Raw genomic sequence first — 22,383 nt, 5'->3', positions numbered from 1 at the left:
CCTGGCATGCCCACCAAGCCATGCCCACCCCAAGCCACACCCACAGAACTGGTAGTAAAAAAAAATTGAATCCCACGACTGGCTCACAGCACTGGCACAATTTTCCTTGAAGGAAGACTCGTAGCCGAGGGATCTCTTTTGGAACTACTCTCCGAGGGATCCGCGAGATTCCTCTCTCCTGGATCCTTGTGGGAGGATCAGAGGATGGAGAGCCGCTTTAGCTTTCTCTTGGACATTTAAGTAAAAGCGAGGCGAGGGTTTCTCATCTAAAAATAGTCCAAAAATATCTCACGCAGGACAGCTCTCCTCCTCCCAAGCAAGCAGTGCCTTGAGGAGGCTTAGGGCCAAATGGGGTTCATTCCACCTCCCATTCCTCTCCCCCACTCCACCAAAGTCAATTGCATTGGTACAGTAAAGCACACTTGTTTTCATACTTTCCTGCATTGTGGGGTCCTTGGTTCTCTCTATTGTTTCCTTGCAGATGTTTCATGACCCAATTATCAGTGCTAGAAAGGAGGCGGAGGAGGAGGAGGGGGAGGAGGGTAGCAGCTGTGGGCTCCTTGGTGCTCTTTGAGCTTGGTTGTTTCCTTGCAGACATTTCACGACCCAACTAGGGAACACCATCAGTGCTAGAAGAGAGTTGGGTTGGTATGCTCTTGCTCTACAAGTGGCTTGCCCTGTCCATGTTGGTGGGTTAATGGTTAGAAAGATAGGGAGCATAATAACTCCATGCCTGGAGACCCAGATTTGTTCGGGGCAAACTTTCACACAAAGATCAAATGGTTGGGAGAACATTAACCAACGGGATATCATTGCGAATCAACAGCTCCCAGCAGTCTGGACATGAGTCTTTAGCAAATATATAGCCTCAAAATGAGAAAAGGGGGAGACAAGGGGAGAGAGAGAGAGAGAGGTTGGGGCAGAAGGTTGGATGAAAGCCAAAAACAATTTGACGAAAGCCAAAAATAATTAATTGGCTGTGTGTAACAGACCGGGAAACAGCCGGTTTGCCCTACGGATAATGTGTTTGGAAAGCAAGTGTCTGGATTTTCGTTTTAGGCCTGCTGAGCGGGCTAAAAACTAACGAACATGGAAATCCGACTTGCTTCGTTACAGCTTTGTCTCTCTCCCCCCCAGTGATGGAAAGTTATTGGAGCGGAGAAAGTTTTTCTCATGCTTAATGACATCAAGCAGAATGTAGAACACGACGGCCGACTAATGACATGTCTCAAGCCAAGGGAAGTTCTTCCAGATGATTCCCCTCCACCCTGTCTGGGGAGGGGAAGAGCCCTCCGAAGTTGGTCACAAGGTTCTTTTCCACCACAAAGGTGTGACTGGGGTTGGCGTGGAGCCGATCGCACACACACATACACAAAAGATGCTGAAGGGGTCGGCTTGAAAGGGGTGTGGCGGGAGGAGATCTGATAAATGGCTTCGGAAATGTGTACGGTTTGGAAAGTGGCAGGAGGAAGCATACGTTGGCGAGAGATGTATAGAAAATAAAGGGGTTTTTACGTATCTTTTAGCCAAAGGTATCACCAAGTTGAGATAGTCAGCCTGTTAAAAGTTGTCTTGTTATCTATCTACTTATTATCTATCTATCCCTCCCTCCTCATCTCTCATCCCTATTTATCCCTCCATTCCTCCATCATCTATCTGTCTATCTATCTATCCCTCCATCCCTTCATCTCTGTCTATCTATCATCTATCCCTCTATTTATCCATCCATCCATCCATCCATCCATGCATATATATATATATATATATATTGATATATATATATATATATATATATATATATATATATATATATATACACACACACATACATACATACATACATACATACAGGTATGCAGGTCTTGATCTTGGGTCTTTTCGATCTATATCGATCTGTATCCCGATCCTTCCTCCTCATCCTCCTTCATCTATCTCCCTCCATCCCTTCATCTATCTGTTTGTCTATCTATAATCTATTCCTCTCCATCATCTATCATCTGTCATTTATCTATCATCTATCTATCTATCATCTATCTATCTATCATCTATCTATCTAACTATCTATCTATCAACTATCTATCAACTATCTATCTATCATTTATCTATCTATCATCTATCTATCATCTATCGATCGATCGATTGATCGATCAATCTCCCTATCCCTCCCTTCCCATCCTATCTCCCTCCATCCCTTCATTTATCTGTTTGTCTATCTATAATCTATTCCTCTCCATCATCTATCATCTATCTATCTATCTATCTATCTATCTATCTATCTATCTATCTATCTATCTATCTATCTATCTATCTATCTATCTATCTATCTATCTATCTATCTACCTTTGTCCAATACTTACAAGTGAATCCCTTCAACTACAGTTTGGCAGTGGATGCTATTTCTTACCGTTCTAAAAATGGGAAGTCTGCTTCAAATGAGATTTCTTTGAGTCAAATGTTTCTTTTAAATTTAGAGGGCCAGATGAATTAATGCATTTTAAAGTGAATTTCAGTGACTGTCTCTCAAAACGGTGGACTGCAAAGTCGAAGGACTTTGGGATGCGTCAAGATAATTCTAAAGCCTGAATCTCTGGTCTCCCTTCTCTGACAGCAATTAGCCCTGCCAAGAAGCATGTCCCCAATGCTTAATATTTGTAATAGGATTTTGTTCTTGTGTTCCCGCTGCAGATCTGACTCTCTGGCTTTCTCCCGGCCTCTCTAAAGGTCAAGTAAGTAAGGACCCTGAATTTAGCTCTATTTGCTGTCTGAGTTTAATTTCCTCATTTTCCTGGTGCTGAACATTTCAGTCATAGGACCAATGATATTTTTGATCATCCTCATCCTCATCGTCCTCTTTTAACAACCCCATATTTCCTCGCGGGGTGGAATCTGGCAACCTGAATGGAGCTAGTAGAGTGTTTACTGGCCGGGTGCCCTTCCTGTTGCCAATGTGGAGTTTTGTCAGCAGATATATTCTCATTGTGCCCGGAGAGAGAAATATCTGCCTCTACCTAAGATTGAACTCACAGCCTCCTAATTGGGAGGAGAGAGCTCCACCTCTAGACCACTGCACCACTCACCAATCATACTTTTGATGTTTGGGCACGGATGAATGATTACAAAAGCTCTTAGGTGTCATGCCCCTGTTGGAATCTGATTCCGAGGCGGAGGTCGAGCAGCAGACAGGGAATGGGAGTGGGGCTCCAGTGGCTGTGGAGGAAACTGGGGAAGGGCACAGTCCAGCTGAGCCTTCAGAGGAAGACCCAGGCCCACCCCCTGTTCATCCTAGGGCACGCAGGGAGGAATGGAGAAGGGAGCAATGTGAGTTATGTGGGTTACAGGGGAGAAAAGGGCCCTGATTCCCTTCATTAGCTGCAGCTGGGAAAACAGGATTTAAAAAGGGGTGTTTGCGCACAGCACCTTGCTGGAAGCAAAGCATGAATTATCTTTGTTTGTCAAGTCTTATCTGGGTTCTGGCATCCTCCCAACTGTGTGTTTCGTTATCTTTTGAAATCTGCAATTCCTTATCCTGCCCTGTCTTGTTAATTGCTGCAGCGTGGTTTGTGTTGATTTCTATTTACAATTTATACTTACTTTGGGTTCGGATTGAATTTCTTCCCTTTAAAGACTGTTCTTGGGCAACTTTTCTTGTCTCCAGCAGAGGATAACTGGACGTTGGGGCCAAGTTGGAGGAATTAAAGGGATTTTATCTATTTTTGTGACTTCTTTGCTTTTATGCCACGCCCCGGGTCATCACATTGGGAGAAACTGATGGTCAGCCATGTCTCATTACTTTCCTATATGGTTCATCTTGGGACCTGCTTGGACATGGACCTCTCCTTCTCTAGTGGTCAAGGACAGTGAAGTGACCTGGACGGTGTCTGACGTGAATGAAATCCAGGAAAATGGTCTTGCCTAGCATTTTTCTCATGGAGGACTTTCAGCAATGTTTTAAGGAAGACCAGGTTTCCCTCAAGCAATGAAAAGGCCTGTTTCAAAAACAGGAGTAAGAATGAATTGTCCTCATTCAAAGCTACCTACTTTCTTTCGGGCCCATGGGGAAAAGTTGCAGCAAAGAACTCACGCTGTTCCTTCATCTGCAAGGGAGCCTGTAGCGAGACTTTTTGTATGTCTGCACCATCTGCTAAGCAGGAATAAAACAAAAGGAGCCAATGTGCTCATCAAACGCCCCAAAAATAGTTGAGCATAAATGAGATGAGAGTTGGGGGGGGGGGGGCAGATTAGTCTTAGAGCCCTGTTTTTCTTGGGGGGAAGGGCTTTCATCGAGACTCTCCTCTCCCATCCATCAGGGTGGAGGGCAGGATTAGCGATATAGATTGGAAATATTGGATTATTTGAGATGATGTGTTATTGGGAGCTTTTGGGGAAAATCTCACAAAGGCATATTTTGTTAGGAAGGGAGGAAGGAAAGAAGGTGAAATAGGAAGGAAGGAAGGAAGGAAGGAAGGAAGGAAGGAAGGAAGGAAGGAAGGAAGGAAGGAAGGAAGGAAGGAAGGAAATTAAATGAAATAAGGAGAAGGAAGGAAGTTGAAATAAGAGGAAGGAAGGAAAGAAGGAAGGAAGGAAGGAAGGAAGGAAGGAAGGAAGGAAGGAAGGAAGGAAGGAAGGAAGGAAGGAAGGAAGGAAGGAAGGAAGGAAGGAAGGAAAATGAAATGAGGAGAAGGAAGTTGAAAAAGAAAGAAAGGAAAAATGAAATGGAGGAGGAGAAGGAAGTTGAAATAAGAGGAAGGAAGGAAAGAAGAAAGGAAGGAAGGAAGGAAGGAAGGAAGGAAGGAAGAGAAGGAAGGAAGGAAGGAAGGAAGGAAGGAAGGAAATTAAATGAAATAAGGAGAAGGAAGGAAGTTGAAATAAGAGGAAGGAAGGAAGAAGGAAGGAAGGAAGGAAGGAAGGAAGGAAGGAAGGAAGGAAAAAGAAAATGAAATGAGGAGAAGGAAGTTGAAATAAGAAAGAAAGGAATTAAATGAAATAAGAAGGAAGGAGGAGGAGGAAGTTGAAATAAGAGGAAGGAAGGAAGAAGAAGGAAGGAAGGAAGGAAGGAAGGAAGGAAGGAAGGAAGGAAGGAAGGAAGGAAGGAAGGAAGGAAGGAAAGAAAATGAAATGAGGAGAAGGAAGTTGAAATAAGAAAGAAAGGAATTAAATGAAATAAGAAGGAAGGAGGAGGAGAAGGAAGTTGAAATAAGAGGAAGGAAGGAAAGAAGGAAGGAAGGAAGGAAGGAAGGAAGGAAGGAAAGAAAGAAAGAAAATGAAATGAGGAGAAGGAAGTTGAAATAAGAAAGAAAGGAATTAAATGAAATAAGAAGGAAGGGGGTGGAGGAGGAAGTTGAAATAAGAGGAAGGAAGGAAGGAAAGTGAAATAAGAAGGAATTTGAAATAAGAAGAAAAAAAAATTAAAAGAAATAAGGAGAAGGAAGGAATTTGAAATAAGAAGGAAAGAAGGAAGGAAGGAAGGAAGGAAGGAAGGAAGGAAGGAAGGAAGGAAGGAAGGAAGGAAGGAAGGAAGGAAGGAGAAAATGAAATAAGGATGGATGGGAGGGAGGGAGGAAATTAAATGAAATAAGAAGGGGAGGGGAAGAAAGGGAGGGAGGGAGGAAAGAAGGAAGTTAATTTAGCCACATTTTTTCAAGACTCCTGGTAAATTTGTGGAAAAATCCTAGTGGCTTCATGTTCAATAGAAACCCCAAAGTACAAAGATGCTCATTTGCTTATGGCACAGAAAAACTACTTTATACTTTTTCTCTCTCTGCCAATCTAGGTGTTTCTTTGCTTCTCAAACCAGAGGAACCCTAGATTACATCACCGTCTCCATGAATTTCCCGCTGAGGATGGCGGGAAAAACACCATTTTTCAGCAGTTGGAGCAACTCTGAGGCCTCTCCCAAGAAAAGGCAGGGTTAGAGGTCATATGAAACTCAGGGCCACTGGTCAAAGATGTCCACCCTACTTACATCCTTGCTTGAAGCAATCGCTAATTACCAATGATGATTTGTCCATCGGTTTAATGGGTGGCTTCCTTCCCCTTTGATTCTTGTGATGTTTGTCCACAGCAAAATTGGATTTTTCTTGCAGTTCGAGATTAAAGGAGACAAAAACGATGGATTCAACCCGCTGAAGCTTCTCCCCACCCTGGGAACCAAAAGAGGGATCAGACCGATTTAGAAAGGCTATTCAAGGAGTAATTAATGGGAAATGTTGGTTACTAACCCCCAGCTGTGCTCAACAGGGAAGTAATAAAACCAGTAGAAGCTACTGGGGTCTTGTTAGCTCTTAGCTTCACGCTGCCAATGGCAGAACTAGGAGTGAGTTTTATTACTCACTCATCCCAAAAACACAGCAAAGTCAAACCTGCATTCATTGTGAGATTACAGATCATTTTAGACTTACAACCGGCCACTTAGCAACTATTCAAAGTTATGAGGGACTTCCCCCAGTCTTGGAATCAGGGGTGGGATTCTACCAGTTCGGACCGGTTCTATAGAACCAGTTGTTACGATTCTACACAGTTCCAAGAACTGGTAAATCGTGCCACTGGCTGGCCCGCCCCTCCCCACCACACCCTGCTCTACCCAGTGACTCCTTATCTTGCATGCGTGCCATCCAACTTGCCTGCATTGTTCGCCTAATTTTTGATAAGTTGTTATTTTTCCTTTTATTTTGACGATCAGCTATTCCGACGATCAACTGTTACAAGTGATTTAGATTAGCTAGAAAGCAGGAAACCATCAGATTTCTGCTAATCTAAATCGCTGTTGAACTGCTTTGCCTTTTGGGGAAGGGGAGAGAAGTGGCCTGAAATCAGAGCTGAACCTTCCTTACGACGGAAACTTCTATTTTTCAGTGCAGATTCAGGCAGCAGATTGCAGAAAGATAGATCTGCGAGTGAACCTGTGATTCTGCAAGCAACTCAATCTGCCTGCCTGCTTTGCCTGATTTTGGGTAAAAGTTGCTCTTTTTTTAAATAAAAAAATTCAATATTTACATGAATATTTACAATATTTACATAAAAGCCATGCCCAGCCAGTCATGTGACCCCCAAGCCACGCCCAGTCAGCATGCCACACCCACCCAGTCACATGGCCACCAAATCACACCGACAAATTAGGCCACACCCACAAAACCAATTGTTAAGAAATTTGAAACCCACCCCTGCTTGGAACCTATTTCATCTTGATTTGATCTGCCAAAATTTCGGGGCACCGGAATATCTTCAAATGAGATGAACAATATAGAAATAATTGACCAAAGAAAAGCTTGGTTGCCTTCCAAACTCTTGTCGGGTCAGGTCTTCAAGGTGGGCCAAGTTAAGAAACAGAGACTGCCAAGATTCCAGAAATTATAGGGTGCATAACAGAGTCTTGAAAGCCTCTGAAGACCTTGTCCTTGAGGACAATTTCAAGGCAGAACTATGTGGAGGCTCTTTCTCCAGCCTTTTTTTTAAAACTTTCCTAGGCTGAGTAATGGTGCCTCCTTGCCCACTTCCTTCTCAAGGTCAGAGCTCAACTATTCTGCAGGCTGGCAACCCTCATCTTGCCCAAGAAGAAGGAGATAGAGAAAAGGAAGAATTGTTGCAGCTGAGAAAAAAACAGAGATTGTCCCTGCAAACAGAAGATGGCGACAGACAGACAGATGGACGAAACAGAAATACACACACATATTTTTGGCTCTGAAACCACTTCCAGCTGGGAGATTTGAAGGATTTCGGGGATTTCTGGGGGGGATTAAATTTTGACCTTCCTTCCCCAAGGCTTATCTGATTTTCAGTTTGTCCTTGACCAGATTCATGGGCTGTTTTTCATGAAAGAGGCGTTTTGTTTCGTTGTCAGGATTTCAAGAGAGATTCCATGCCCACCAGCGGTGGAAGGTGATAAAGAGAGGGCTCCCAGGTTGCCACATCCCTTTAATTCAGCCCTCCCACATCTGGAAACAAAAGAGAAGAATGCAGTGGAGCAGGCAGGATAAAAAATGGAGGATAAGACATATTTACAGAAACCACCCCTGGAGAATTCCACCAGAGATGATGCAGTTGTCCATATACCCAGATTTCAATGATCTTATTTTGAAGTCCATAAAAAAGCCAGTTCTCCCCACTTCCAGGTTGCTCGACACAATACAGATAAACTAGATTGACCTCCTTCTCCTTTTCCTACTTCTCCCTTTTCTCCTTCTCTTTTTCCTCCTCCTTCTCCTCCTCCTTCTCCTTCTTCTCGTTCTCTTTTTTTAAACATCTTTTATTTTATTTTACAACAAATCCATCTTCCAATTATACAGTGTGTTGACTGGGTACATATATCGTGTGCAAATATTTATATTTAGTATACATGTCTTGCTATGATTACATTCATATTAAAAACTACTCTGCATCTTATCATTATGACAATCTTAATGCATTTTCCTTCTCCTTCTCAATGTCCTGTTGGTAGCCTTTCTGTTCCTGGTGTCTTTGGGCGGAACTCTTTAGATCTCCAAACTCTTTGTCATCTCCATCAGCTTCCCATCAGCTCCAAGTGACCGCTTGAAGAACATCTTCCTATGTTAACTTGAATGTTCCAATCTAGCTTGATCTTGGCCAGGCTCCACTGAAAGTTTTTTTGGCAGTCCAGATCCTGGTTTGAAATGCTACCTTCCCCCCATCGATTCCACTGAAATCGGAAACTTTCAGCTTCGTTACAAAACAGCAGGAGTCTGAAATTTCTTCTGCACAAAGGAAGAGATACAATAATTACAGTAATTCAACCCATCTGTTTTGTTTCCTTTTTAATTCTCAGGAGTGCTCAATAAAGTTAAGTAACCGGGCTTAGTTAATCATTGGGTCCACTGCCATTTTACAAACCAACACAAGGAAGGCTAAATTTTATCAAAGCTTCTTTGTATGATCTCTTTCTGATCCAAAATGGTGGCCAGGCAGGACATCTGAAAACCAGGATGTGTTACCTCATGTTTTTTACCCCAAAATTGTCCCAAGCTTTGGAAAACCCCAGAACATTTTTGAAAACCCCAGAACAATCTGGCTCAGCACGCTGAGGAAATCCATGTGGGTTTTTAAACTATGAATACTGGCTTATTCATAGCAATGTGTGACCCTGGCCTAATAGTGGTTAGTAGTGTTGAGCCCCAAAGACTTCTGCAATGAGGCAACCAAGTTTAAAAGATAAGAAGCGATAGACTCTTTTAGGGCTATGCTGTAGTTTCTTTCTTTTTTCTTTTTTTTTTAAATCCTTGTTAACACATAAAGTCTCTTTGAAGCAATGCAACAGTGCAAACCGACAAACTAGGGCAGATTGCCAAGATGCCAAAAACTGTTCTTTTAATTAAGCCTGATGGTGAAATGATGTGAACTGTGGTTTTTTGCTGACCCAATAGTTGCTGATTACGACTGCCTGTACCATCAGACAGACAGAATAAAATCACATAAGTACAAAGTGTTCTTTTCAACATATTGCTTCCTTTTCAGAACGGAGAAAAAATATACACGCAGAAAGAAAGCACACGAAAGATGAAACAGAAGAAAAGGAAGGATAAACCAGCACTCCGCTGGCTGGACTGAACAACGCAAGAAGAAACCTCAAACAACTTTAAAATGGCTTCTGACCGGTTTATCTTTAATCATAGAACCCAGAAGGTAGAACCATAGGGCTGGAAGGAACCTCAGAGGTCATCTAGTCTAATCTCTTGCTCAAGGCAGGAGATTAGACCATCTCATTCAAATGGTTGCCAGCCAATTTAAAAAAAAAACTACAATGATGTTTTCAAAAATAGAAGTCTTCTGTAGTGACTTCAGTAGTGAGAGGGGGTCCTTTGAACTAAATTATTTGCAATTCACATGCAAAGTGTGTTTTACATCAGCCCAAGCACCACTGGAACTCTGTCCTTCCATCAAGAAATTGATAGAAAACATGGGTGAAAATAGAGGCATATTTGATCGAGCTTCTAATCTGTGTGCGTGCAAAATGTGTGTGCAAAATGGAGAAAAGGAAGATTCTATCAGCACACGTTTAAAAACACTTTTATTTTGTCTGCGTAAGCTCCCTTTTAGGAAGGATATTTCAAATTGGTTTGGTTAGCAATGTTTTGTGACAGTTTAGTGCAGCATTGTTGCTCTGGCAAACTCTGAAAGCCCAGGACTCAAACTTCTATCGTCTCTAACACAGTCCAACGGAGAAGGTGGGACTTATAACTCTGTCCTCTGCAAATTCCCGATTTACTAAAAGGCTGTCTTAGGACCACCGCTTGATAGGCCCAACTGTCAGGTTTCTTGTTCCATGCTGAAGACAGCAACAGGATTTGATAGTCTCCATTCCACTCTTTGGATGGTAATCTTGTCCATTTCTGCCTGGGCTCCCTCAAACATCCGTGGTTGCATGTCAGCAAAAAGGTGTTGATTGGAAGGATGGATTGCAAGAGCTGGAGACTACCTATCATCTTTGGGAGGGACACCCGGCAAAACGGTGGCGGTGGTGGTGGCTGTGGTGGCTGTGGTGGTAGCTTTGAAGTCCACGTTCCGTGGCCAAGAAGAGCCTTATCCTTTGAAAATGTACTTGATGGGGTATTCGCTATCGTCTGAAGCAAAGCTCTCGCTCTCGTTGAAGGTATCCCTTTCGCTGATCGTGTTGGCACTTTTGATTCTCGTGAGCTGGGCATGGAGTCGCTTGTGCCGTTTCCTCAGCTCCGTGTAGGAATGGGAGAAGGTATGGAAGATGGAGGTAGCTGGAAAGGCCATAATTAGAATCCCGCTCAAGATGCTACTGAGAGCCACCATCTGGCCTGGAACGCTCCTCGGGACCATGTCCCCGTACCCCACCGTAGTCATGGAGATGATCGCCCACCAATAGGAGGCTGGGATGCTGGTAAACTCCAGGACCTTGCCGGATTCGCTTTCCGCAAGGTAGACCAGGGGAGAAAACAGAGTGATGGCCACACACAGGAAGAGCATCAGGAGGCCAAATTCACGAGCGCACCTCTGCACGGTGAGGCCGATGGTTTGTAAGCCCAGCGAGTGTCTCGCGAGCCGCATGACGTACAGTATCCTCAGCGCCCGTAAGACCCGTAGCACCAAACCCACCTTCTCAAAATAAGAGCTCCCGCTCGGACGGTGGTCGTTCTCCAAAACGTCATCGTCCCCCATGATGAGGGAGACGTAATAAGGAGAAATGGCCAGGAAGTCGATGATGTTCAAAGGACCTTTGAAAAACTGACACTTGCTCTTGGCTTGGATGAACCGAAGGCAAAATTCCAGGGAGAACCAGGCGACACAGATGGTCTCTACGATGAAGATGTAGTAGCACTTTTGGGAACATTCACCCTGGGGTGCAGAAAAGGGAAAAAGCCAAAATAATATTAGAATCCTGCCATTTTAATCGATATCAGTTGCTGCTTAGGGTGATCAGGGTCAATGGTCCTCAAGAGGGGTTGGACTTCGTTTGCTTGTGGCTATGTAAGGATTCTAAGCTAATCCCTCTTTTCACTCCACACCCAGAATGGCTCTGCCATTCCTTCAATACCATCTATCTATATCTATCTGGGCTAAAAGGCACAACTCGTTGAATCTTCTTAAAGAAGTCAAAAGCATTCTAACAGCAATGAAAATACAGCCCTATCTTAAAATGAGAACCATTAAGGGGCATTAGCTCATTCCTTTTCATTAAGCCACTCCTTTAGCTGAAGGATTTCCATCACTTACAATAAGAGGCAATACAACCGTTTCCTTCCTAATGGAGTTCAGGGCAAGAAGAGCAATGAATTTAATATTGTCATCTTTGGGAAGACAATATTAAATTCATTGTTCTTCATGCCCTGAACTGCTTGGAAGCAAATATATATATTTCTTGCTCACAGAGAGTCCCTTATAGGAAGAGGAGATAAACAATGGCAAAGGTTTCTAGGAATATGCAATACCCCATGAGCTGTCTGGTTCAATAGAAGCAGAATTGGCAGTTTTGGCCTGTGTATTTATTTGTATGGTCCCTGAAGCATCTTGACCATTGAAGAACATGAGGCCAGTTCTGCAAAAACAAATCAAGAGCCTTTCCAGCTAAAGATCTGGCCAACAGCATCCAAGGAAGACCAACAACTGAGCAGAAAGCCATCTGGTGTTGTTGTTGGGGATTCCTATGAAATATCTCCCTTGCTCCTCACTAAATGTCACATCCCAAGATCCCCTGGGGAAGAGCTCCATGTGGGTGATCTTATCTCATGGTCTAGCCTCCTACCAGCCAGATGCTATATTTGGAATTTCATAAAACGCTTTTCCTGTGAAAATAACATCTATCTATTCTATCTATCTATCTATCTATCTATCTATCTATCTATCTATCTATCTATCTATCTATCTATCTATCTATCATCTATCTATCTATCTATCTATCCATCTATTTATCTATCTCTGTCTCTCTCTCTGTCTCTCTCTCTGTCTCTCTCTGTGTGTGTGTGTGTGTGTGTCTCTGTCTCTGTTTCTGTCTCTCTCTGTGTGTGTGTGTCTCTCTCTCTCTCTGTCTCTGTCTCTGTTTCTGTCTCTCTCTCTGTGTGTGTGTGTGTGTCTCTCTGTCTCTGTCTCTGTCTCTGTCTCTGTCTCTCTCTCTGTGTGTGTCTCTCTGTGTCTCTCTCATCCATGCATGCATGCATGCATCAATTTTATCTAGGCATTTCTCTAGCTATTTATCCCTATCCATCTAGCTATCATCTATCTATCTATCTATCTATCTATCTATCTATCTATCTATCTATCTATTATCCATTCATTCATCTATCTATCTATCTAATCTAATTTATCTATGTTATCTAATCTATCCATTTATCCATCTATCATCTATTTCTATCTATCTACAGTATCTATCTGTGTCTACCTGTCTGTCTATCTATCCATCATCCATCCATCCATCCAGTCTACAGTATCAGTCTGCCTATCTCCATCCATATGAAAATTATGATTATTAATTTGATGCGATCACTAGTCCAAACCCTCCAACCTGCAAAAAAAGCTTACCAGTATCCAAAGCAAAATTGTGCTCTTCCCTACAAGCTCTGTAAATTTACTGTAAACAATTAATTAATATTCCTTTCATTCAGAGCACGCACACACACACACACACACACACACACACACACACTGAAATGGATAAAGCTGTACCAATTAGCTAGCTCTGCTCAATTGACAAGAGACAAAATTCATAAGAAGTAAACCCTGCATTGCAGGGGTGTGGGTTGGATTGGAATTTTATTGCAAGGATGTAGGTCGGGCTTTGCTGGCATGTTTTAATTGTGTAATTTTAGGAAATGTATTCCTTGGAAGAAGATCTGCTGGAAAAATTTAGCTGAAAGTTTTAGACAGACTGGCTGGTCATAAATATTTACTCTCCCCAGACTAACACCTTCCAGAATTCATGAAACTGGTGTATTCAGAATAAATTGTGGATGACAAGGTTTCTAAATCATCTGGAAAAGATTTTTTCAAAGAAATATGACAAATAAAGAGATGAATGAATCAACACTCTTTGTGTGTGTGTGTGTGTGTGTGTGCGTGTGTGTATTCCTCTAATTCTCAGCAGAGAAATCTCCAACCCTATAAGGCATGCTAGTAAAAAACTCTTGATTTACAAGCACATTTTACTCAACAGTCATGCAAAGTTGATAATTCCCCTGTTTTGATTTCAGAAATGGACTTTGCACTGGTTCCACTATTTAATCCTTGTTGCTATTCCCATCTGGTTTAATAAACGCACAACGAGACCAAAAATACAGCACGTTAAGTGCAGTATTGAATGCCATCAAATGGTCTTTGAAGGTAATGGGACTGCTTCCAGCCTGCATCCTTATAGTATTTGAGCACCCTGTGTGGTGCAGACTGGAATTCTTTCCCTGAAACTGGCATATCCACGGAAATTTCTTCTCAATGTGGGATCTGCCTGATGGGAAGTAGTAAGAGAGGAGCAATTTCACACTGTCTACCATGCCAGGAGAATATTTTGCATCTGAAGAAAGTTCTGAAAAGCAGACCAGCGTGAAACATTGATGGGTTTGCTACAGAATGGAGAGTTCATTTTAGCTACATTCAACCGGTGAAGCAGATATTGAAAAACTGATAAAAAAAATAGTTCCTTGTTTGGATCCAGAATTTGGATCCAGAAATGAAGAAACGTAAGGTTTCCTTTGAATTCAGTTCAACTCCTGTTGACTTATGGACCCCAAAAATGCAGTTTTCTTGCCAACTATACAGAAATGGTTTGTCACATGTTTTCTTCCAGACTTTCTGGTCTATCTGGAACCCAATCAATTTCTGGCAGTCTTCCAATCAAGATTTAATTAGAGTTATCCCTCCTTAGTACTTTCAAGATTAATCAAGATATCTGGATATAGGTGATACTGGGATAGATAAATATAGTTATAGATGTCAACAATAAAGACAGAATACGGAATAAGAGAGTTGGAAGTATCTTGGAGGTCTTCTAGTCTAATCTTCTGCTCAAGCAGAAGACCTTATACCATCCTGGACAAATGGCTGTCCAATGTCCTCTTGAAAACCTCCAGTGATAAAGCACCCACCAATTCTGGAGGCAAGCCATTCCATTGATTAATTATTCTCACTTTCAGGAAATTTCTCCTTAGATCAAGGTTGGATATCTCTTAGATTCCAACCATCCAACCATCACTTCTTGTCTCATCCTCAAATCTTTTGAAGAATAGTTCGACCCCATCTTTACTGTAACAGCCCGTCAAACATTGGAAGACTGCTAGTATTTCTGAATATGATGATTTCAGCCAGAGTGGAAGAGTGAGAATCAATTTTGGGTTCAAATCTTTCAACTGGCTAACTAGGGAATTAAAAAAAAAACCTGGATGGATTAATGATATGTTGAAGGTTTATCCTTTCAGTTTTATTCTTGCTAACTGAGTTGGAAGGGACCTTGTAGGTCATCTAGTCCAAACCCCCACCCAAGCAGGAGACCCTACACCATTTCTGACAAATGGCAGTCCAGTCTCTTCTTGGAAGCTTCCAGGGATGATGCTTCCACAACTTTGAAGGCAATTTCTTTTTCTATGAGTTGATTTGACATCTTCCTTCCATAAAATTGGTAGAGATTTTTCCTCAATAAAGGATTGGGTATTTGACATTAACATTCTCCTATCACTTTGCCATCTGAAAACGACTGAAAGTTTTTGCAGCCGTATTCCTATTACAAGGGCCTCTGAGTCACATTTTTTTCTGCATTGCTGGTTATATTTAAATAATTAATCCAAGCTAAATCAAGCCATTTGAGGTGAGAACTGGGCAAATTAAAAAAAAAAAAACTATTAGTAGGAAGCTACAGTATGTAGCAGCACCAAATGCAAGTCTACGTTCTCCCTCTTCCTGGAGTGATAAATCCATAAGCCCCAGTAAGAACAGTTCTTTATGGATCACCGGGAAGGTTTTATTTAGTAATGCTATTTAACAATAAAGGTTATACAACTACCACCCTCCCCCCTAAAGCAGAGATCTGATTTTAGAAAAGCATTAGGAAATTTAAAAAAGGGAGTTCCACCTAAAAAGAAAATATTTTTTAAGCTCATTTCTGTAGCAGGGGGAAAAAAAGAGATTAGGATGAAACTGTTTTGATAGAATATGACAGGCAGTATGATATGATCACTACTAGCACACTGGATGTTGAAAAGACCGACCGGGATGAAATGCACAGTCAGCCATTAAGTTTAATTTCCTTTAGCTTTAGACTGTGTGACACGAATCTTTTAAGCGGAATAGGTGGATAAACCTTTGGCAGATATGGTGGTATAGAAACCAGGAAAAGCATAATCGGATGGTAGGGTTTTTTTTTGGGGGGGGTTCTTTTTTTTAAGAAAAAGATATATCCATCTTTAAAAGGTATGCTAAGGACAACTCTTCCTCTTCACAGTTTTGGGAGATGTTTCCAGAATTCCCTCCCCCATTTTTTGTGTGTGCCAGCACATTAAGATCCAAAGATTTGGCACATCAAGATTTTGGCTTGGCCTTAGACATGTTATTATATCTGAAGTTGGTTACAAGGTGAAATTGCAAGAACACCTTTGGCACAATCTTGGAAAAGGGGACCCTTGGTGACAACATTAGGTGACCGAACGTTGAATGTATGGAGCAATGTCAAAATTGGATGGCTGGATAGATTGAGAGGGGGGGGAGGGAGGGAGAGAGAGAGAAAGAGAGATAGTGAGAGACATAGATTATAGGTAGGTAAGAAGATAGGTAGGTAGGTAGATAGGGAGAGAGGGAGGGAGGTTGATAAATAGATATATAGGTGGATGGATGGATGGATGAAATTAAAGGATGTCACCATATCAAATCCAAACCATAATGAATTCTTCAGGACCATGGTAGAGGGCTAAAGCACCGTCCCATCCATTTTTCAACCTCTTTCTGTTGTTCTTTGGGCATTGAACCAACATTGAGCAATGAACCTGAGCAATGAACCTGTTCATCACCTTGTTGTCAAAAATACCTCCTGCTGATTTCTGCAGATCCTCCCCTTGTTAACATACACACACACACACATACACACAGAGAGAGAGACAGACACAGTTATTTTTGGTTGGTTTTTTGTTGTTATTGCTGTTGTTATTTCAGGTCAGCTGGCAATCATAAAGAAAGGGTAACCTATTTCTCCACACTCATTTCCCTATGAAAATTTCCCACTCTTTGCCATCCCTTGCCTTGAGAGAAAATGGAAAGATAAATATATATATATATAAAAGAAGCAACATCTTCCAGATATATTATTGTGCTTCCATTGTCAGCTTTACTCACTCTCCCTTTCATCCTTTCTGATTCTCTCAAAGCCCCTGGCATTGGGGATTTCAATCCATAATGCATGCCTCGGATGGAAGCATTCAGAAAAGCTATATCCATCCATCCATCTACACATCCTTTCTGCCTATCCATCCATTTCTGTCTCTACAGGTGACCGACACATGTAAGAACATAAATATTCTTCTTGTAAAACTCAGAGCCAATCAAAGACTGTTTTGATCTGAAAGCTGAATTGCTTCCTCCGTCTGTCATTAAAATATGCCTCCACATGGATGCACTTCCCTGAGGTTAGGACGTTTCAGATCAGTGACAGCATTTTCTCAGAGGAAACGGGAGATTGACAGCACAACATTCAAGAAACAAGTCCTGTTGAGTTCCACTAATCGAGGAAAGCGATGTGTGGAATTTCAGGTGTCCTCATCCACCTCCAACATTTCCCCTTCAAGTAAAATGATCAAGCTGCAAAGGGATGCTGAAGACGACCATGTCAACATTCCTTTTGCATCTTGATCGTTCAACTCAAAGCCTCATGGCTTTTTCAATGTCAGCCCCCCCGTGGTGGGCAAAAATGTGTGGACCACAGTCAGATAATGCAAAAGAAGAAGAAGAAAATAATGACTCTTGAATAACACCTGCAGCAAGGTGGGATTTTGTAGCCACGTTCCTGTTTTTGGATTCTACCTCCAATCCCAAAGTCTAACTCTAGATGGTAGGCATGTTTACTCAGAAAGTATTGCTAGATGAAGTCTACCAAGTTAGTTACCCTGGATGGAAGGTGTTCCATCTAGGATGCCCAATGACTAACTAGTCACATACATCAAATCAAAACTTGATTATGAAATCCAAACATTGACCAGAAATTAAAGAGTAGCATATTGTCACTTCTTTGAAATTAACCCCACTTAACCCTTACAAAGGAAGTCGTCAGCCTACCTCCATCAATAGGCTTAAAACAGTGGCTTTTTGGTCATTTGGGCAATACTGGAATTTGTAGTCCTACCCCACTTGTTAGGGCACCACATCAGGGGAGTTTGCCTTGGAGATCCAGGTTGGTTGAACTTTGCTGAAGTTCTCTCTCTCTCTCTCTCTCTCTCTTCTAGATCATGGTCCTCACCATCTTTTCAGCATGCTGGGCAGTTAGAGTTTGGTCAGAGAACTTTGTGTTCACAGGATGTTGCCTTCCACAAAGTTGGCTCTAGCTCAGAGCTGCTTGAGACTGTGGTTACAAGACCTGTTTACCCACCAACCACTATTAAGCGGGCAGGAGATATTAGAAGTTACCCTGCGGTATTTGTGGTGGCTGATAGGTTGGGAATGGCTGGTTTAGTCTTAATGATAGCAACTTTCAAAGTCTTTTTTCTAATGAAGGAGAGAGCCTTAAATTAAAATAACAACTGGGTAGTATTTGGGATGGGGTAAGGCATGATTTAAGTGTATAGAGCCCTTACACTTTCAAAGCTGCTATTTGTCCCTCATCGTTTCAAGAAATGTGTAGAAATTCAGGGGCCAAGAAAGGAGGCTTTGCTACCCAACATTGGACAGTTCCATGTCCAAGTAACACAAAGCCAACCTGCTCAACCAGACATCCAGATGTGTGGTATGACCCTGACCCTTGACCTATCCCGAGCAGGAATAGGTCCATAGATACAGAGAACACTCCTGCCAAGAGACAGCTATGAAATATCTGCTCTAAATTCTAATGGTCTCTTGAGCATCCTTGATTTATTTGGCAAGTAGGACATCCTTACCCTGTCTTCTTCTTCTCTCAAATCTGGCATAGTGCTGACACAAAGGCTTATTGCTGTGGTTGTCACAAAGAGGATGGAGAGACAAGCAAATATTTTCCCAGGGAGACCTGACTGGGGGTTTTCCACCATGTCCCTCAAATTGTTCATGAAACGACCATATTTGGTCTCCTCCTTCTGGGCAGAGGCCATCAACTTGGCCCTCTGCAGTTCATCTTCTTTGTGCTCCTCCGACAGTTCCTCCACCTTTTGAAGGAGCTTCTGGAAACAGCAGTTCTCCAACCTCGACTCTGCAATCCCCCAATACTTTAACTCCTCTTGAAAGGACAGGACACACATATTGTGAAGGAGCATCAGTTTCCCCGCTGCAAGGAAGCTGACAATCATCCCAAAAGCACTTGGGTTCCGGTCAAAGAAGAATTCATGAGTGTCTTCATCATAGTCATCGCAGATCTGGGTGATTTCCTCGTAGCTATTGCATGATTTCAGTTTGCTCAGCCTGGAAGAAGGGAACTCATCCAGTGTGCTCCAAGGTAGGAGGTATTTGCTGCCACCAACATTGATCATGACCTCCTTATTGCCATCGATGGCTCGGAGCTGATCAGAGCAGTAAATTCTCCGGACCTTCTGGTAATGGACCCCTTTGGTGGGTGGAGTCTTGTCCCCTGTGATGGGAAGCAGATGGCTCAAAGATTTGCTGGAAGCAAAACCGTTGTCGTGTTGTTTGCTCCCAGCGAGAACAGGCATCTCTCAGGATGATCATGGAGGAGCTGAAGCAGCATCTGAACAATGCTAACAAAAGGGAAGAGGGGGGGAAAAAAGAAGGTTAATAGAGACAGAACTGTGGTCACCTTGAGATAAAGAATCAACATAACCAATTTTCTTTCTTTCAACTCTGCTTCGGAGAACATCTAAGTCATTCCAGAACAGAGGATGCTGCCTGATGCATTGTGGCACGACAAGCACAGACTGCCACCAGATCTGCAGTTTCAGGAGTGGAAATCCCCAGGCTGTGTGGAAGTGACTTGACTCAGAGACCTCCTGAGTAGAGCAGTTGCCTAGTATTTAAAACATGAAGACCACCTCAAGGAAATCACCTGTAGGAATCATTGCTCGATGGGCCCCATGAAGGAACTAATTCCAGTGTGGGCACATTCACTCAATTGAAAACAAGCAATAAGAGCACCCAGCAGCATCAGAAAGTCCATCTGCCCCACTTTCCAACAGAGTAGGTCAAAATAAGTTCATCCACTAGATATAAAGGAATTGATTTCCCTCCGCTGGTTGACCCTGTCACTTACTCTCCAGAGACAAATGGTCCTTTGTACGGGAGATGCTTTAACCGATGGCCGACCAATCCATACTTGCATTCATCTCATTCTTTTTAAGCTATCCGAATTGGGGACTTTCCCACAGCTGGATCCACGCTAAATTAATTAGGTTGATAAGGGGAGGATTGTGCTCGCTTGACCCAAATCTATTGCAAATCAATTTTCACTTAGATGGCAATATTTCCGGGACAAAGGATATCTAGGAGGAGTTAATAAAGACCTTCGTGGTTTCTCTGCTTTGGAAGACTACGATCACAGTTGCCCATCCTTAGCTGGATACTTTGCATATTCATGTTTGTTTTTTTTAAATCTTGGACACAGTGAACAGGGGCTTGTTTTAAAATAACGGCCGACAGAAGCCCGAAGAAATTCCTAGCCGTTTTTGCTAAACGAAGAAGCTGATTGCATTTTCAGATCATCAGCTGGGCAAAAACCTGTCAGGATTATTTAATTCCAGACTGATTAAGCTTTTGCTTTTACCGAAGGGAACATCTGCAGCTAATCACGCAAAATTGAGAACAGCCTCAAGTTTCGAAATTGCCAAGCTACTGGGTGTCCTTCGAGGGTCCGCAGAACAGCTCTGGAGAAAGTTGCAAACTTGCATACGATTCCCCCCCAAATTACCCTGATGACTTTTTAATAGAAATATTGCTGAAAGTAACCCTAAGGTTGTACATTAACGATAGCAGCATTAGAGAGATTTTGAAGGCTCCCGAGCTTTTACACAATCTCCCAAAGGCAACCTGGTATGGTAGAACAGGATGATTTTGCCCCCAAAATTGGCACTTGGAGACATTAAATCCTTTTTTTTTATTTTTGTTGTTCCTTCTAAAGAGGATGCTGTAGAACCACACAACTGGGAATGGCTGGTTGACCAGAACAGAAAATCAATCTTGCAGGATTTATTTTTCCATGCATCGGAAGGCAGCCTAGCCTTCTGTGTGGTTTCTGAGCCTCTAGGGACTTGGTAAACCATAACCCAACTGGGGAAAAAACAACATCAACAGGACCTTGTTGTCCTTCAGTCCCTCTCTTGCCCTGCAGCAAGCCAAAAGCCATTCCTAAACCAACTTTCCCAAAGTTACTTACTGCGCTAAACACCGGCTGCATGCAAGCGGTTTCCCTCTCCAACCAGAGCAGGAGGTGGATTTGCATTGCTGAGCGGGACTGACAGTTCGATCGACATCTGTCGCCTGGATTCCACTGAGAGAGAGAATAAGCAGCTCTTGTCAGCCATCAGGGATCTGCATCTCTCGCTTTGAAGGTGAGATCTCCAAGCATTTTTCCTCCCTCCTTTGGCTTTTTCTGCAAAGGAGCAGGAGCTTCCCAGGAGCTGGATGTTCTTCTGAAGCCAAAGGCAGGCAGGGGAGCTTTGCTTTCTCCCTGGAGATTGTCAGCGTGGACCAGAACAAGGCAAGGAAGGGAGGGAGGGAAGGAAGGACTCAGAAATCCTCTTTCCCTTCCCCTCTTTCCAGCATCCTCCAGTCCTTCCTTCCTGGAGCTGAATGCAGGAGAACCAACCACTCAACAGCAGTCGGGGACGATCAGAGTCAAGCGGACGTTTATTGTGGAGTTGAGGCTGGCCAAGATAATTTGGGAAAACAGTCCTCTGCCTGGCTGACCTTCTTGACAGTTTCAAAAGGATGCAATTCCTTTGCTTTTCTTTGACTTTGGAGGTGCCCCAAACAGAAGGTTTGGGGGTTTCCTCTTCTCAGGAAGTCAGGAGGTTTCGACTAAGGTGAAATGTTTCAACTAACTCAAGATCCAAACATGCTAAACAAGAATGGACAAAGGACGGAGAAAATTTGATTTAGGGAGCTGGGGTGGGGGAAAGAATGGCCAAAATAAGAGATCAAAGGAGTCAACCGTTTGCTAGGTGAAAAGTCACCCTCCCCGCCCCATTCAGTTCCTAAAATGGGAAGTGGGGGAGTGGGGGGGGGAGGTGTAGGATTGCATGCAACGTCTCCACGTTTGGGGAAGCTCGGTTCAAGAGCATCGTCCGTCCCCACGTGGCTGGGTTTGACTTTCCACTCGGTGCAGACATTTTCACCCGTGCGCACCAAGGGTCTTTCTTGGACAAAAAGTCAGCAGGTGTTTAGGAATGCTGACAAAATTTGTGAGTGTGTTATGTATATTTGTAAACACACACACATACACACACACTGGACAGACAGACAGAAATGTTGGCAATATTCCATTCAATTCCCACAACTTTTTTCATTATATTCTAATGTTACTATGCTTGCTTCTGCACTAGAATCTTTCCTTCTTTCCTCTCTTTCCTTTCTTCCTCCTTTCTTTCCTTCCTTTCCCCCCTCTTTCCTTCCTTCCTTCCTCACCTTCTTTCCTCTCCTCCCTCCCTTCCTCCTTCCTCCTTCTTTCCTCTCCTTCTTTTCTCCCTCCTTCCTTCCTCACTTTCTTTCTTCTCCTCCCTCCCTTCCTTCCTTCCCCTTCTTTCCTCTCCTTCCTTTCTCCCTCCCTCCTTCCTTTCCTCCTTCCTTCCCTCCCTCTTTCCCTCCCTC

General features: G+C 42.8%; 1 protein-coding gene across 1 annotated transcript; it reads right to left on the bottom strand.

Annotated features, from left to right (window-relative positions):
- Window positions 1-9,739: 9,739 nt before the first annotated feature.
- Window positions 9,740-22,162, bottom strand: KCNG4 (potassium voltage-gated channel modifier subfamily G member 4). The gene is made up of 3 exons (XM_087971430.1): window positions 20,951-22,162; window positions 18,534-19,322; window positions 9,740-11,313 (listed from the first exon to the last, which is right to left on the bottom strand). Exons 2-3 carry the CDS (start codon window positions 19,275-19,277, stop codon window positions 10,531-10,533), a joined length of 1,527 nt encoding a protein of 508 aa, XP_087827556.1. The 5' UTR covers window positions 19,278-19,322; window positions 20,951-22,162; the 3' UTR covers window positions 9,740-10,530.
- Window positions 22,163-22,383: the final 221 nt, after the last annotated feature.

This window comes from Notechis scutatus, chromosome 9, assembly GCF_049901735.1.
Source record: "Notechis scutatus isolate UNSWTSFEM ecotype Mainland chromosome 9, rNotScu1.2, whole genome shotgun sequence".
In the NCBI taxonomy this organism is placed as follows: domain Eukaryota; kingdom Metazoa; phylum Chordata; class Lepidosauria; order Squamata; family Elapidae; genus Notechis; species Notechis scutatus.
Note: the sequence above shows the minus strand (reverse complement) of the source record. Positions and strands in the feature narration are given on the sequence as shown.